This window comes from Hydra vulgaris, chromosome 08 (assembly GCF_038396675.1).
Source record: "Hydra vulgaris chromosome 08, alternate assembly HydraT2T_AEP".
Classification (NCBI taxonomy): Eukaryota; Metazoa; Cnidaria; class Hydrozoa; order Anthoathecata; family Hydridae; genus Hydra; species Hydra vulgaris.
In genome coordinates this window covers 32,021,963-32,040,000 of record NC_088927.1, presented here as the reverse complement: position 1 = coordinate 32,040,000, position 18,038 = coordinate 32,021,963, and the positions used below count along the sequence as shown (strand labels likewise).

Here is an 18,038-nt window from a genome sequence, read left to right as displayed (position 1 = left end):
AACCATTTAACCAAATTAGTTAGAAACTCATAAATTGCATGATTTTTATAATTACTAATTATTGTCTATTAAAAATCTCTAATGAAGTTAAGATCATTTTTTTTGTACAATTTTCTGTAACTTATTGAAAAAAAATTAAGGATATGTGGGAGTTGTGAATCCGATGATGTTATTATACATTTTAAAGTTATTAAAATTAAAAAAAAAAACTTCACTAAAAAAACTTTTCTCTTTCATTTCATGATCAAATTCTGAAATCATTTTTTAATTAAAATCTTTTGTAAGGGAAACTTTCTGTGTGCAATTTGCATTAGGTCCCTAAGATATCTAATAATCTTTCTTAAAAAAATATAAATAAAAATTTTACTTTAAAATAGAACAATTTAAAGTAGCACACCTAGGAAATTTTAAGATGCACACCTAGCACACCTAGGAAATTTTAAGATTATCAATTTTCCTACTGGCAGTGATGCGTTTTTATAATTTAGAAGACAATGGAAAATATTTTAAAATTCATTTGTAGGGCTGGGACAAAAATGTTATTTATTTAAAATGAAGTTGTTTTGAAACCTTTAAGGTAACTATCAATACATAAAAATTAGTTAAGAAAATTAGTTAAGTTCGAAATATATACATAAAAATAAAAATATAGAACAAATTCAAATAAAATTTTTTATCTTCAGGGCGAGGCTAGGCAAAACAAAGTTTTTAAAGTGGTCAAAAATCCCAATAAATAGTAATTATTTGCTGATTTAGCACAATACAAATAGTTTACATCTTTTATGAGTAACAAGACAGTTATTTTACTGAAAAAAATATTGCTAACATATTATTATTCATATTTATTGTTCATACTGTTGATATAAAAATCCTAATCATTGTTGACTTATTTTACGCAAAAAAGGAAAATTATCGAATCAAATTTGGCAACACTCAATAATGTTATTTCCTATTTTTTTATTATTAAGTATGACGTGACATTTAAATTTTTTAATTGTCACGGGATATCTAAAACACTATAGCGTTGCATGTCACCATGCTAGATTTTTCACTCCACATAAGAGAATTTAGATGTGGCACACTAAATCGAGCTTGGTGACACAATAGTGCTTTAGATGTTACGATAAAAATGTTTTTCATCTAAAGTGAAAAATAACAAATATAAATGTCACGCCATGCTTAATTTTATAAAATTGCGTGCCTAATTTAATAAAAGATGTCGCACCTTGACAAATAATTATTAAATGGCACACTTTAAACCAAAGAAATAATAAAAATAATATTTTATTTGTTTAAAAACTATCATCAAATGTAAACATTTAATTTTAAATTGTCTTAATGTTTCAGGGCTCAAATTAACGCAAAAAAATTTAATCGCAAACTTAATTCTGATTGGTTATCATGGCACCAACATTTTTTTACCTCTTGTACCCATATATTTTTACGCTTTAGTAGCTTTTTATTATATATTTATTTTGTTCACGATGTTTAAATATTTTGCTAATACACAGGTAGTTGTCAGTTATCTATTTTTTACTGTTTAGTGCATTAATTATACGACATTTATAAACATTTCTTTTACAATTACATATCAACACTATAGGGTGGTGGTTAGTGCGCTGCATCATAGTCTGGAGATTCAGGGTTCGAACCTTGTAGAACATGCATAATTTGTTTTTTCTTTTATATTGCCCATACCATTATTTATTAGCATCTTTTTATTTACTTATTTTATAATTTTATGTTGTATGATATTTTTAGTCATGATAGCCATCAATACACCAAGGGGTTTATATATACTTGTTCACTCATAGACTATTGTTTTATCATTTGTTTAGGATGACTAGAGTGTGAGTTATTTTTCACCCTCTCTTTATAGTCCTATAGTTTTATTCCTCCTACAAAATAGTCTTTACATTCATTCATGATTCTTACCCAATGACATCATCTACAATCTACTTCTATACTCACAGGTCTACGCAACTGGACGGCTCTGTTGGTCACTTTTTGCAATCATTGTATCGCATAAACAATAAATATATTCTGTGTGGCTGGTGAGCCCAAACTTTTTCCAATGTACACCACAACGACGATAACCGAATGAGTACGCAGACACTCACACACACGTTCATTTGGAAGCTCCACAATGCATGTCGGATCTGCGGTCGCTAACCATGTACTCAGATCTAAAATCTCATTCCATAGCATATCATTCCACACCAGCACGGGGCGTTAGCTCTTTTGTCTAAGAGTGATGGCTTGTGGCCTACGGTGACTAATGTGCGCATTCAATCAATCGAAATCCATTCTGTAGGTGTTATGTCTGGCTCACCCTAACCTAAGGAAAAACATGAAAGAAGCGATCACATCACTAAAAAGTAATAACAATATTATCATCAAGCAAGCCAACAAAGGTGGTAGCATCTGCATTCTAAACAGGAGAGATTATGAGGTGAAAATTAATACCATGCTAGCAGATGATACCATATATAAACTCCTACAGTACGACCCCACCATAAAAATGGCATGGAATGTTGTTTTTACAATTGATTACATCTTATTCAAAGGATTGACAAGAAGACAGCAAATTATATACATCAAAACAATCCTTGTTGCCCTCCCCTGTTTTATGGGCTTCCCAAAATACATAAACTTGAAATTCCTCTATGACTTATTGTATCTGCTTCCAATGGTTCCACAGACTATCTCTCATACTTTGTAACTAAGTTAATACAACCACTAGCTGAAACACTTTCTTTATATTTCAGAGACTCCGCACAGTTTCTCCACATGCTCCATAATCGACCACTACCGCCTCACAAATATATCTTTGTTACCGCCGGCGTTACCTCCCTGCACACTAATATACCCCATTAAGATGGTATAGAAGCAATCAAACAACTTTTTAATAACACACCACATGGCCTAAGACCACCCAATTCAACACCTATAGCATATATACAGACTATGATTGACACCATTCTGACAAACATGATGTTCCAGTTTGACAATCGCAACTATTTACAAATGACAGGGACATTGATGGGTACACGCATGGCACCACCATACGCTAACATATTCATGGGCACATTAGACGAAGCCATCACTGTACAATTCAAACACAGCATCACCTTCTACAAGAGATTCATCGATAACATTTTCTTCATATTCACAGGCTCTATAGAAGATCTCAAACATGTTACAACATTTATGAACAACCTGCACCCCACCATTAAATTCACTTTTAACCACTCAGATACTTCAATTGACTTTATGGACCTAACTCTCTACCAAACTATCTAGGTAAAATACAAAGCACACTTCACCGTAAACCCACCGACACAATGAGCCTCCTACAATTCTGTTTATACCACCCATATCATATCACATTAGGTCTTATCCACAGCGTCCACATGAGATACAATAGACTTATATCTGACTCCCACCACCTATTTGAGGAACTCCGCACATTAGTGCGCCAATTAGTTCTTAAGGGGTACCATCTTGATATCATAAACAGGAACATTACTAAAGCCCTATGACACACACAGAAAGATCTTATCCACAAAAACAAAGAACCCGATGACACCCACATCTTCCCCATAGTCACACCTTACAATGAACAAGGTATACGAATCAATAACGTAATATTACACAACTGGCACCTTATCCACAATGACCCAGAACTCTGCACACTGTTTCCACCAGCACCCACCCTCACACACACTAATACACTTTCCCTCAGAGATAGACTTATTCGCACTAAATACACTGCCAATCACAATAACTGAACATCCACTGTTTGCTCCAGTCCGTATTTAGCCGATAGGACATACTTCAGCCCCCACCCGCATGTTACAATTTTGTATTTTTAAATAATTTACGCAGAAAATATGGTATATTTTCTATATATTACTATGTTGTTTATGTTTTTTACTTTATTATATAATTCAATACAAATTGTTATATTATTACTCGTTCCACGCTGATAGATACACCAGAATACACTAGAAGGCTTTTACAAATACTCCTTAAACAAGCAGGCCCAGATATTATTACATAAAAATACTAGACATGATTTACACACTTAACTGCTAATTTAGGATAAACATGCTATAGAGATATTACTTCACCAAGCCATGGAAGACGCGAATGCATTATCTAAAGTCTTGATAGAGAACGATACATCATTTATAAAGAAATGAATGGAATATACTTCCACCCTATGAATACTTGGCCACTATCCATACAGATAATATTCTGGAACATAACTACAACCGACACTGAAATATTTAAGTTGATAATTTTTTTCATTGGTAACAGATGCTCTCCTTACTTAATATTCAAATTCTTAATTCTCGGCTTTAGAAAAAACCGCACAAAATATAACAAAAGAATGTACCAACTGCTGTGGCTAGCTAGAAACATTGAGAACCATTCACATAAATGGTTTTATTTTGACATCTATCTCAATTCTATGAGATATTTAAACATGGATCCTTGTCCATGAGAATGGAAAAACCTCAAAGAAACACAAAATGATTTACCCATATTTTATCTAGATTAAAAAAATAAAATATCACAATAAATGCAGTTTATATCTTATTAAAATACACACTAAGACTACAACAACCAATCAATGCAATATACTTTTTAGATACGGTACACTCCAAAATAAGGTAGAAATAGATAACGTTTAGTATGCGTTCTTTACAAGACAGATTCATTTGTTTATTACTTTTACCATTCTTTAAGTGGTAGATTAGCAAATTGATTTACTAACTTTTTATGTATTTTTATTTTTTATTATTTTATTTTTTGTTTTTATTTTTTTATTCTTATTACCTTTTAGTCACTCTTATAGCTTACACCATGAGTTTTGGTTACTTTTTGTATTCGACTATCATCTTATTAGATTTTTTGACTCTAAGGAATTTCATCTGACATCGATAAGTCAGTTTGTTTTAGTTTTGCACTGTACAATCTTCTATAGCATTCTTATGGTTATTATGTAAACAATCTTTGTTTTTTAACTTGATTTTTTCAGTCTGCTAGACATCCTTTGATCAATTACACGTCTATGACATGTGTTGGTTCATTTTCATATAGCATTCTACGTATTGAATTATTATTCATTTCTGGTGAATCCACTAATTATATTGTGTATTAGCTGGCTATTTTGAGTTTTCAATTTATCAATTTGTTATTACCTTACTATTATCAGTTAGGAGTTATCTCCACCTATCAGGTGAGATTTATGTTATCTGAACTATTTATCTTACTAAATTTCACTATTTCTTACTACATTTCTGCTGCTTATTATTTATTTTGTTGTTATTATCACTATTCTATATGCTTTATTGTCACTATTTTGTATATATATGTTTATGTGTATGTATGTATGTATGTATGTGTGTATGTATGTATATATGTATGTTTGTATGTGTGTATGTGTGCATGTATATATATAGGTATGTATGTATATATGTAGGGATACTTGTATATTTTTATGTTGTGAGTGTGTGTATTTATACACATATATACAGCCACACAACGCGCATCTCTCACCACCCTCACGAGATCTCTAAGAATGTTGGAGCTGTATTAAAAACTGGGATAGGGATTGGGATTTTTGGCTTTTGTAGTGTAGCCCTACTATATTGCAATATTGACTAGCATGAAGTAGAGTGCAGGCGGTAAGCTCTGTTGCAAAGATACGCCCCTGACGAGTGGCATTAGTGAAGTTCTCAGGCTACCCGAAACGTCATTGGTAATCGCAGTGCATTCCTGAGGAGGGGGATCACCATTCATCCACTGCTTAATTTTGATTGGTTATAATGGTACCATCATTTTTTACCTCTAAAACCCATGAATTGTAGCGTTTTGTGAGCTTTGTATTATGTATTTGTTACATTAACGACATTTTATATATACTTTTATGTTACACAGGTGATTATCAGTTTTCAATTTATTATCTAGAGTTTAGACCATAAATAGTACCACATTTATTAACCTATTTTTTCTTTTTATATTGCCCGTACTCTCATTTTTTATCATTTTACTTAATAATTTGTTATCTACTTAATTTATTTTATTGTTTTTGTATGGTGCGATAGTTTTAGCCATGGTTGCCATTAATAAACCAGTGGATCTATATTGACTTATTTACTCATAGACCATTGTTTTATCATTTTTTTAGGTTGACTAGAGCGTCGGTTATTGTTCATCCTATCCCTAAGTCCTAAAAATTTATTCCTCCTGTAAAATAGTCTTTGCATTTATTTATGATTCTTACTCTTAATCTCCCAGGTCTACATAACTGGACGGCTCCGATGGTCACTTCTGCGATTATTGTGTCACATAAACAAACAAATTTATTCTTTGTGGCTGCTGTGCCCCAACTTTTTCCAATGTACACCACAACAACAAAACGGATATTAGGCTATCCTGCTGGATGTGGTTACGGCGCTCAATAACCTAATGACTACTGCAGACACTCATGCACACGTTCATTTGGAAGCTCCACAATGCACGTTGGATCAGCGGTGTGTTAAGCTTTCTATTCACCTGATTTGAAAGTGAATAAAAACATAACGAGACCATACTAGATGACCAAATGGAACATACTAATGCACTACATCATCACACCTGTAGACATCAACAGTCTCTAAAATCAGTATATCAAATATTTGATCTTTGTTGCATATGTTCTACACACAAAGTGACTAGAGTGTTAATTGTTTCTCCCCCTGACCCCTGAGCATCTAACTTCGTTCTTCACCTTTGCAAAAGTCTTACCACTCATTTTATATTTTCTTATGATTTTTATTTTTAATGTTTTTATTTAATGACATACATTTTATTTAATGACAACATCTACAATCTGTTTTTATTTTCACATCTCCCAGGTCTACGTAACTGGACGGCTCCGTTGGTCACTTTTTACGATCTTTGTGTTGCATAAACAATAAAGATTACACTTCTACTCAAAAGATAAATTTAGTGTGATGTACTTTATGACTCCTAATAAAAAACTTAGATAAAAACATTACTTTTAAGAATGGCCAAAAAAAACGCTTAATTAGAAAAGAAAAAAAAAATTTACAACAAAAATACAAACAAATCGCGAAAATATTTTTTTTGAGAAAAAATTAATTGTGATGGTGTGAAAAGCAAATGCCATTTGCGATCGCAATACGCTTAATCCGAGTCCTGTGTTTTAACGGATTCAAAATACAATGAAACAACAACACTGTTCACAAGACTTTGTATTTTTTTAGCCAAAGTTTATTAGTACAAGAAAATGTTAATTGTAAAATTTAATGCATTAAATAAAATCATTAAATAAAAACATTGGGCTGCAACAGCCCTAAAACTCCACCAAACAATCTTTGGTACAATTGGTCCATAATATAATAATAAGCAATAAGTTGAAACATGTTTAGTGAATCATTTTGCAAATGACCTATTGCTATTACTTTCCCTTTGTCAACAAATATTGCATTTTCTTCTAAAATAATAGGAGAAGAAATATTATCTCTTCAGCTATTTCTTTTATTTTTATTATTTCAGCTAATTAAGCCTAAATATTTGTTAAAAAGTGAAATTAGCTTCATTTATCTTAATAATATAACATTACAAAAATTAATATCAAATCATAAAATAAAAAATTAAAAAATAACTTTTTGTTAAACTTACACTAGCAATAACAATTGGACACCATACCCCTCTTCTGGTAGTGTTCTTATGAAATTGTATTAGGGCAGATGGAATATCTACCGGTAATTATGTTCATTCTTTTAAATTCGTCCATCATCTAAAAAAGTTGTATGATATGATTAGTTTTTTGTTAAAAGTGTGCAAAGTTCAAATTTGTTCAAAAATTAACATTAACTTCATACTCATAAAAGTTTCTATAATTAATTTCAGTGTGAGGTTTACTGTTTGTAGTGTGTTTAGGGTTTCCTAGAGTTTTGGACAGTGGTTTTTGGGTAACAAGTGCAGGGTGTCTAGGGGATAGCCTATTTAATGGGGGTTTGGGGTGGGGGTGGTGGCTCAAGTTTTAAAGGTTCATACTAGTTTTATTCATGAGTGTAACACATAATATATTAAATTATATTAAAACAAGTTTTAAAAAATATTTGCGTTTGACCTTGGTTTGCAGACACCAGGTCTGAAGATGATGGTCCAGCATTCTTGGTACTTTAGCCAAGAGCTTGCAATACTCTCTCTGTATTTTCTCAACATGTATCCTGTGAAGAGAAAGCAAAGCTTGTATCTGAAATCAAAGATGATTGAGCATTGCATTTGGTCAAGTCACTTCCTCATTCAATATCAGAATTAATTATTTCTAGAAGTTTCTTCAAAACTAACGCGATTGATGACAGTTTTCTTGTCTTGCCTGAAGAAGAATGGAATAAAAGCCAATCTTATCAGATTGCATGTAAGCAGATAAAAACTTGACCTGTGTCAATGACTGTGCTGAACGTGGTGTTGCCCTCATACAGAATTTCAATGTCACTATAACAACAAAATGAATAACAAAAACAATATCTTCTGCAAGTTGTCGAGAAGCACAGATACGACTTTTAAAGTGCAATCATGACAATCATCTGGACTATAGAACTATAATTGGGTCAAAATTAAAACATTTTACTACTGAGAACTTATGCCAATGTATTTTCTATATATAAATTTATTAGTTGGTATCATAAAAAATACCTAGTACCTAGTCCAACCATAGAAGTTAAAAATTCATGATTTTGTTTGGTTTTGGCATTATTTGTCCTTGAAAGCAAATTTCCATGTACCCAAAAGTTATATATTTCTAGATTCTTCAAATAAAGAACTGTCTAAATTTGATAAACAAATTATCATAGGATGAAAGACTGATCTCTAAAAATTTATCCAAAAATTTGTCCGAATTGGAGACATAAATTGCAATTTACTCCAATATTCTTGAACTTAGTGACCCTCGGGGATCTAAAAAAAAATTAGGTGTTATAGTGGCACCATAAAGAAACTTTAAGGAGTGCCTGTATTAGTAATTTAAAAAAAAAAACACTTATGATGTTTTGGGACACCCTCATATATATATATATATAAATATATGAGGGTGTCCCAAATCATCATAAGTGTTTTGGGACACCCTCATATATATATATATATATATATATATATATATATATATATATATATATATATATATATATATATATATATATATATATATATACATATATATGTATATACATATATATATATATATATATATATATATATATATATATATATATATATATATATAATCTGTTTATATATATATATATATATATATATATATATATATATATATATATATATATATGCATGTATAGATCTATAAATATGCATATATATATATAAATACAGGATCTATTCTAGGAAAAAAATTTGGCTGACGGTACCCTCTCGTTCCGGGAAACTTTAGCAAAAATCATCTTGGACTCTCTCCAAAATATTATATCTTAAGTTTTATGCTAGTTCCAACTTGAAGCGGAGAACTCCAGATGAGGACACACAATATGTTTAATTTTTCCCATAGTGCTACATTGCATGAAACAAATGTCTTTAAGCATGCCAAATATCTTGTTGATCTTAGAGATAGCAGTGAATACCTGGGCATTTTATTTATCAAGTTCTTAAAAGCTCAATTCCAAATTAAGTCGTGTCAATTTGTCAACATCGAGCATTGTATAGGTGTGCAAAAAAATTTCCATGTTTCCATATTTGTTTACAATTAAAGAAAATTTTCCTTTAATTTGACTAAATATTTGTCAATTTTAACAGAAAATAAATCGGTTAAAGTATGGGAGTTTTTAACAGTGTTTTTTAACAAGACAAATTTAGTTAGGTTTTTTAACAGAAAATAAGTTTTAGTAAGGAAAAATAAGTTTTGCAACAAATATTTTCTGATCAAATTCTTGTTATTTATTATTTGATTTGTTTTGTTTCAAGGTTTAAATCACACTCAATAAAATGCATTGATACGGTAATTATTGAATGCATCTATGGCATAATTAATGCATCGATGGCACAATTGGTATTTTGATATAGTTATAAAACTCAAGTCAATGTTTGTGAAATATCTTTCAATTGTGTTTAAAGTTTGATGATTAGTTCTGAATAAATCATTAAAATAAATTGTTATATAATCGCAACGTAATTATAATAAATATATAATTCCTATAAAAATTTATAAACTGAAGAAAATACATAAATACAAATTTAAGTACATAAAGATGATTTCAATAATATAAACAAACAAAATGATTGTTTATACTAATCAGTTTTAAACATTTTAAGCAAGAAATAAAAAAAGATTTTTAAAGGGGAAGCTTATAAATAGAAAATCACTACTCAATTTGCTTATTTCATTTTAAAATGATTTAAATTTTTTTTAAAAAAAGAAACAAAAAAAGAATGTTTTCAACGAATGTTTTGTTCATATTAAAGAATTTTTTCACATCTTGTTAATTTAGAAAGTTCTCTAAGGATAACATTAAATATTTTTTTCTATATGACTCAAATCACACATATTTTTTATCAGGATTATTCAGTTGTAAATTTTAACATTGACTCATTCTTCTACCAGAAGATTAGAACTGTGAAAGAAAAGAATTTCTTTCACAATTTATTCAGGGACATTTTTTAAAAAGAAAGATGACACTTAAAGTATTGTGTTTTTCGGATTTTTAAGCAGTAGGAGAATTTGTTAGTATTTTTTATTATTCTTTTTAACATTTTTATCTTTTAAATCAACTGTAAGAGATACCAAAAGAAATAAGAGAATTTTTTTGTCAAATGAGATATCATTAGAAAAAAGATACATTTCTTTTATTGTATTTGTACTTTGAATGTTGTCAAAATGACTTTGGTTGTTGTCCATTGTGGCCAATGACTTTGAATGTTGTTAAAATGTTGCACTTATGTCCGAGTTCATCAAAATTAGTTTTGTCTAAAATCTGACCTTAGTTGTATGTAGATTGTTTCAGGTAAAAATTTTTGATCCTGCTTTTCAAAGGAAAAGGTAATTTGATAATTACTCAGTCATGAAAAAGTTCTTTAAAATTAATCCTCAAAACTTTAAATTGCTCCTAAAAATTCTTACAAAAATATAAAGTCAAGTAGTTTATAAATATGAGAAGCCTTACAGTGTTCAGAAATCTTTCTTATTTAGTTTTCTTATTTTCTTATTTAATGTGTATAATTTATTTATTTCTTATTTATTGTGTATTATTTCTTTCTTATTGATTGTGTAGTGCAGGTAGAGTAGCTTGATGTATTTACCGATACATTTAACCTGATGTATTTACCAATACATTTAACTAGTATATTATTACTATTGCAGCCAATCAATCTGAGGATCTAACTTGCTCATATGTTCTATACGATAATAGGTTGATCATACCTGTACTGGTAAATACATTGAGCAAATGTATTATTCTTGACCAGTTTTACTGAACTTTACCTAAGTGCCGGGGTGGCCAAACTTTTTATGACACAGGGAAAAAAAATAAAAAATTGAAAAAAGATATGCGACAAGCAAATACTTTTTATATTTTTGTCAAAGCAAAATAGTCTTTAGGACTTGTAAACCTGACCGTTGAAAACTAGTTTTTCTATGCCTGGGTTAATTATTGAGGTAAATAGAAGTATCAGATTAGCAAGAAGGTTATCAATCAGAGTTGACCTATGATTGGTTTTTATGTAGTTATATTGTAGAAATTTTGTTCGCCAATATAGGTTGAGTCAAAGTTACACACAAATCTGATTACCATGTCATTGAATTCTGGAAAGTTGTTTCATGGGGAAAATTTTCAGAATGCTTTCAGATTTGGAGCAATTGGTAACAGACACAGTACTTGAAACTTCCCTTTTAATATTTTATGACTTTGAATGTCTGTGATTACATTTTCAGAATATGATTGCTAATAAATTGATTTTTTTGTGGTATGTCGCACTCTAATGGTAATTCAGTTTTTGCTTCCAAAAACTGTAACACTATATCACTGTATCATTTTTTAATCCAAAAAACCTGGTCAACATTTTGCTTTTCGATAACCATAAAACAACAAAACAATAAAAGTTATATATGTTTATTTGTTTCATATTCAATAATGATCTCAAAAAGAAACTCTTTTCAAATTAAAAGCTCATGCTTTTATTATGTTAATGCATGTGACAGCAGTTTTAATGACATAATGACAAAAGATATGGAGTTTAGATATGTCTAATTTACAGCTTTCATCAATAACTATTGAAAAGTACTTTGAGAGTGATGAAGCTACAATCACTTGTTTTGATACATAAGAGGCTATTTCATTTTATAACATATTTATATATGCGGTAGTGGTGTAGTGGTAGAGCGCTCGCTTCATAAGCGAGAGGTTCCGAGTTCGATTCCCGCCACGTCCCTGGTAGTACCGCGCTCAACTTGTTTCTCCGCGTAGCGGCCTTGTTCATCAAGGTTTGTGTTTCGGAGTTAGAGAGTTGAGAGAGGGTTATAACCACAAGTAGCCTCCTCATCTGTAGTGGCCTTCTCGGCCTTGGGAATGTGAATTATAAAAAAATTTAAAAGAACTGTATTTTGTAAAAGGGCAATATTTTGTAACAATTTCTTTACATTGGAATTTCTTGTTAGGTTATTGTGGGTTTTGCCAATTAACTGGAAAATACTTTCTAAAGATTTCTTAAAATAATAGTTAGCGTAATTATTTGTTTAAAAACTCAACTATGATTTCAAAATTAAATTAGTTTAAAACTGATTTAAAAACAGTTGTTGCTGTCTTAAAAAACTTGTTGTCATATCTTTTTTAACTATTATTAACTTTATTTAATATTGACAAATATTTAACATTTAATAAGTTATTTTTTTGTTTAAGATGTCACGATGGTTTCTTTGGTGATCGTTGTGACCGAGTTTGTGTAAATTCTACTTTCGGACCAAACTGCACAAAAAAATGCAATTGCAAAAACAATTCAACTTGCTCTCCAATTGATGGAACTTGCTCTTGTACTGAAGGGTGGACTGGGACCGATTGCAGTATTGAATGTGATAACGGATTTTATGGTATAGACTGCAGTCAAAAGTGTAATTGCTCAATTCATGGAAAATGTAATAGATTTTCTGGAAAGTGTCATTGTTTTGGGGAATATCAGGGGGAAACATGTGAAATAAGTATATTTTTATTAATAAAAAACAATTTTAATAAATTTTATTCTTTTATTAACAAAAGCTGCATAAATATGTATGTTTATGCAGCTTGTATTGTTACATAGCATGTTGTTTATGCATTATGTCTGATTGTTTTACATATTGTATAAATTAATTTTAAAGTTTTTAAATTTTTTTTTTTTTTTGTTATTATTTTATTTTTATTTCCTTTTTTATTGTATTTATACAAAAATTGGATAGTTTCGATTATATATTGTCAAAAAATTTTTACTTTAGAGTGTGGTAATTGGACATTTGGAATAGGCTGTAATAACGCATGCATTTGTTCACAAAATAATTCTGTTCGGTATGCAAAATATTTTTGATTTTACATATTTACATTTCATTTTTGGGGAGGCAGGGGGCAAAGTATATATATCAAATCCTTTAAATTCTCATAATCATGATTGGTTCATAAATCTAAGATTTTGGGGAAAAAATTGTCTTTACTCCATTATCATAAAAAAGCCGGCATTTTATACTAGAGTTAGCAGAAACACCATTATGTAATTTAATTTTAATTACAAAAATACAATAGGCTTCTTTCTGCTGGTGGAGAGACACAAGAATTACATTTAGCAATCACGTTTTAATTATATATATATATATATATATATATATATATATATATATATATATATATATATATATATATATATATATATATATATATATATATATATATATATATATATATATATATATATATATATATATATATATATATATATATATATAAAGCATTTAAACATAAATACCCAAAAATAATAAATGCATAAATAAATAATAAATATACAAATATACAAATTTAACAAAAATTGGTTACAATCTAATGGTAATAAAAAAAAATTATTATTTATTGCATATGATGATAAAGAAAGATTTTACCAAAGCAAATGTATGGTTATTGAACTACTGAATGCAATCAAAAATATTGTCAAACCTAAAGATATGATGATCATAAAACACATAACTGATAAATCAAGAGAATTTAAATTTGAATAAACATTTCTTATCTTATCAAGAGAGTTTCAAAAACAAACTTAAAACTTTCTTAGCAAGTCTAAAAACAATATCAAAAAATTTCATACTTTAAATATTATTTAATACCACCTACTAACTTTGTAAAAAATCAAATACTAAATCTTTGAATAAATCAATCTTATGTAAACATGAAAACTTATAAAGTCTTGGTCCACAATTTATTCCAACACAAAATAAAATACCATTTATTGATATTATAAGATCAACTGAGAAATGTGCTTTAAAAATAGAAAAAAATGTGAACGTGGAAATAGCAGAATTTTTAAGACAGAATGTCAGCAAAACATTTAAGAGTGAAAATGGATTGTAATATTTCTAAAAATCAGCGTCTAGCTACGAATGAACTCAAAAATTCCACCAGCATAAAATTATCCATTTGATAAAGGCAATGGGTTTGCCATTTTACGGAATTTATACAGGAATTAACATGAATCAGCAATAGAAAAAATAGAAGAACAACTTGGTGATTGCGCAATATCTGCAGATCCAACTCAGAAATTCCTAAATCATATTCAACGTACCACTAGTAAATTTAAAAAAGATCAAAAAACACATAGTAAAGTATATCCTTCAGGTGCAATTCCACCCTGTTTGTATGGTTGTATTAAAGCACATAAAAGTGATAAATGTTATCCAATGCAAACAATAATTTCAACAATCGATACGCCACCTCATAAACTTTTGCAACATCTTGCAGACATCATACAACCAACTTTAAATAAAAGTGAATGTAGTGTTAAAAATTCATCTTCATTTTTGTCAACAGCAAAAGTTTTATTAAGTTTAGGTTTCATTTGATGTTGTTAATTTATACCCATCAATGCCACTTAATAAAGCAATTGTTACGATTATTGATATGTTAAACACAGATAGAGATGAACTAGTACAATGAGCTAAATTATATTTAGTAGACATTCATAAACTAATTGATTTCTGTATTAGAAGGTGTTATTTTTAATGGAAAGGCAAAATATATGTTCTAAAGAACTCTGGTCTAATAGGTCTGTCCATAATGGTTGTCGTGTCAGAAGCATATCAGATTATTGAATCTAATGCTATTCAAAAGGCTTTAAACATTATTATTGCACCAAAAACTTATAAATGTTACCTTGATGATAGCCATTCTCAATTTACTAGTTTTGATGACACATTCTTTTTTAACACTTTTAAGTTCAGAAAATAAATCTGTTCAACATACATGTGAATATGAAAACACTCAACACCAATTAAGTTTTTTAGATGTTTGATATAAATCCATCTTATTCTCAAAAAATTTATACCAAAATTCTAGTTACTTTTCCGGGGTATAAAAACTAGATTTTAAGTCTTGATTAAACCAAGTTCTTAGAAAAGAATTATGTATAGTTGGTAATTTGTAAATTTTGTAAAGTTAAAACAGGAATTAAAGAGCATAAAAGTAATGTTATAAAAGCCAACTGAGATGCATCTGGGATAGTGGAACACACACGTGTGCAATATTCAATATATATATATATATATATTGAATAAATTACTTCTTTGTTTTCTATTTTTCCATTTAGGTTAAAATTGAAATATTTACAGTATTAGGCATCCTATACTTTTTAATTATTTAAAATTTAAGTAATATTTAAAATAAGACTATTCTCAGAGGCAGGTAACATTTTCGATGACAAAAGAGAATGTTTGTTGCCCAAAACTGGATTACAACTCTTTTTGCACCACAATATTCATAAACTTATAGAAATCTTTACAAAATTGATTACTGCAAAAAGAAATTACATTGTTTTTGTTAAGAATTTTTTATTTTTTACCTAGGTTTACCTATAGTTCTTCATTGCCCTGTACGACAATGATATTTTAATTTAATTTACAGTCTGTCATGTCTTAAATGAAATGTAAAAAATAAATTCTAGCATTCCAGCCTGAAATGTTTTAATTTTGGCTGAAACTGAAATGACCTAAAAGTCACAAATTCTGTTACTTAATAAAATATATATTTATGTATAGTCTTGTATGATAGTCAAAACGTTTTTTCCATAAACTGTAGTTTTAAAGAGAAGGCTAATAAACCAGAAAAAGTTTAAAAACGTGAATAAAGTTTTTTTTTTTTTTAAAAATGATAGTTTGTTTGCCAAAACCAAACCCTCAGTTGTGTAGCGGTACTTTCTTGTAGCAGCAGGCTATAAGATAGTAAATGTAGCAGCACTTCCTTGTAGCAGCAGGCTATAAGATAGTTGATGTAGCAACACTCCATGCATGTTTTACAAATATTTTTTCAAAAAACAAGCAAAAACACAATTAATTGAAAAACTTTCGAGTCATTATTTTTGCGGTTTTTTAAAAAATTATAAAACTTAATGTACTTCCTCATTTTAATATTTTTAACTTTTAGACGACATTAAAATGTAGCTTAATTGTTGGAGTCACTTAAATGTTGTTGAAAGAGACTTTTTTACCATAAGTCTCTTTTGACTACGGTGTAAAGATTTATTGCAGTAAATAGAGTTTTTTGGGTCCGAGTACCCGGATTCAGCAAGTCCAAGATTAAATTTCCCAATTGATACCCGATCTAAGACTTGATGAGGCTCATCATGTTTCATATAAGTTGTTTGGCGATTGATTTTATGTTAAGAAAATTAAAAGAATCTGATGATAAATTAAGTAGAGAGCTATTAATAGTGATGAACATTCAAATAAAAGAATAGCAAAACACATTATGAACAGGGACATTCAACTTAATATAACGAAAATGTTACTGGAAACAATAAAAATATATAATCTAAAAAATAATAAAATAAAATAGAAATAAAAAAAACAAAAACATACTAGCATTAACACTGGAAGAAGAACTACATAAAATATTAGCAAGTGCGAAATGTCCAATTTTGCATAGTTGGGAAGATAAATTTGCTGAACTTAAAAAAGAATTTTTTTTGTTTTCAAAATTTAAAAAAAGAACTGCTTATTTAGAAAAATTTTATCATTAATGATAATAAACATCAACAAATTCCAAACGAACATTTTCTGTAGCATCTAACTTTTGTACCAGAATTCCTACTAGATTATCAGGCAATTCATTGTTTTTTTAGCATTAGTTTTTTTGAAGCATTAGTTTTTTTAAAGTTTTATTTTTTAAGTAAAAAATAATTGCTCTGGTATGTATTAAACACTTAAAAGTATTTTAATTTAGTTAAGTTTTATTTTTGCTAGTATATTTACATGCATTTTATTATAAGTTATAAATTATGTTCGTAAATACTAAAGCAATATTTATAAAAAATAATGTCAAGTTTATTTGATAGTTTAGCATCATAAAAAAGTACCATATCCTCATTTTTATTAGCGTGAACACAAATAATGCTTTCATGCTAATGTTAAAATTGCGAGAAAAGAAGACATATCAGACCCGGACCCACAACTGGATCCAAAAAATAATTGTATGCTTAACTTGAATTTGCTGAGACTAAAAAGACTGGGTATTTGCTAACCCTGGCCAACGGAAATAGTTTATTTGAAAAAAAAATGTCTACCATAAATGGTTTACATTTTCAAAACCACAATACTGTGTACAATTATAATCTAAATTTGAAAATATTCTGTCGACGTCTTTCAAAAAAAAAGGGAGGTTAAATGGGTAGGTCATGGATTTTTGGTTTAGGAAAGTTTGAAACCCTCTCATTAAAATTTCAAAAAATATTTCAAAAAAAAAGTTTTTTTTTTTCTTTCCACATTTGAGAAAGTTAGATTTTTAAGGTGT

At 29.0% G+C, this 18,038-nt stretch overlaps 1 protein-coding gene across 2 annotated transcripts in view; it reads left to right on the top strand.

Moving 5' to 3' along the window:
- The window catches only part of LOC101236730 (multiple epidermal growth factor-like domains protein 10), a 130,626-nt gene that overhangs the window by 75,039 nt on the left and 37,549 nt on the right, over positions 1-18,038 (top strand). For both annotated transcript variants that reach the window (XM_065803432.1, XM_065803433.1), the window contains exons 9-10: positions 12,924-13,219; positions 13,493-13,562. In XM_065803432.1, coding sequence (XP_065659504.1) covers positions 12,924-13,219; positions 13,493-13,562 — 366 coding nt within the window. The remainder of the gene's footprint in view (positions 1-12,923; positions 13,220-13,492; positions 13,563-18,038) is intronic.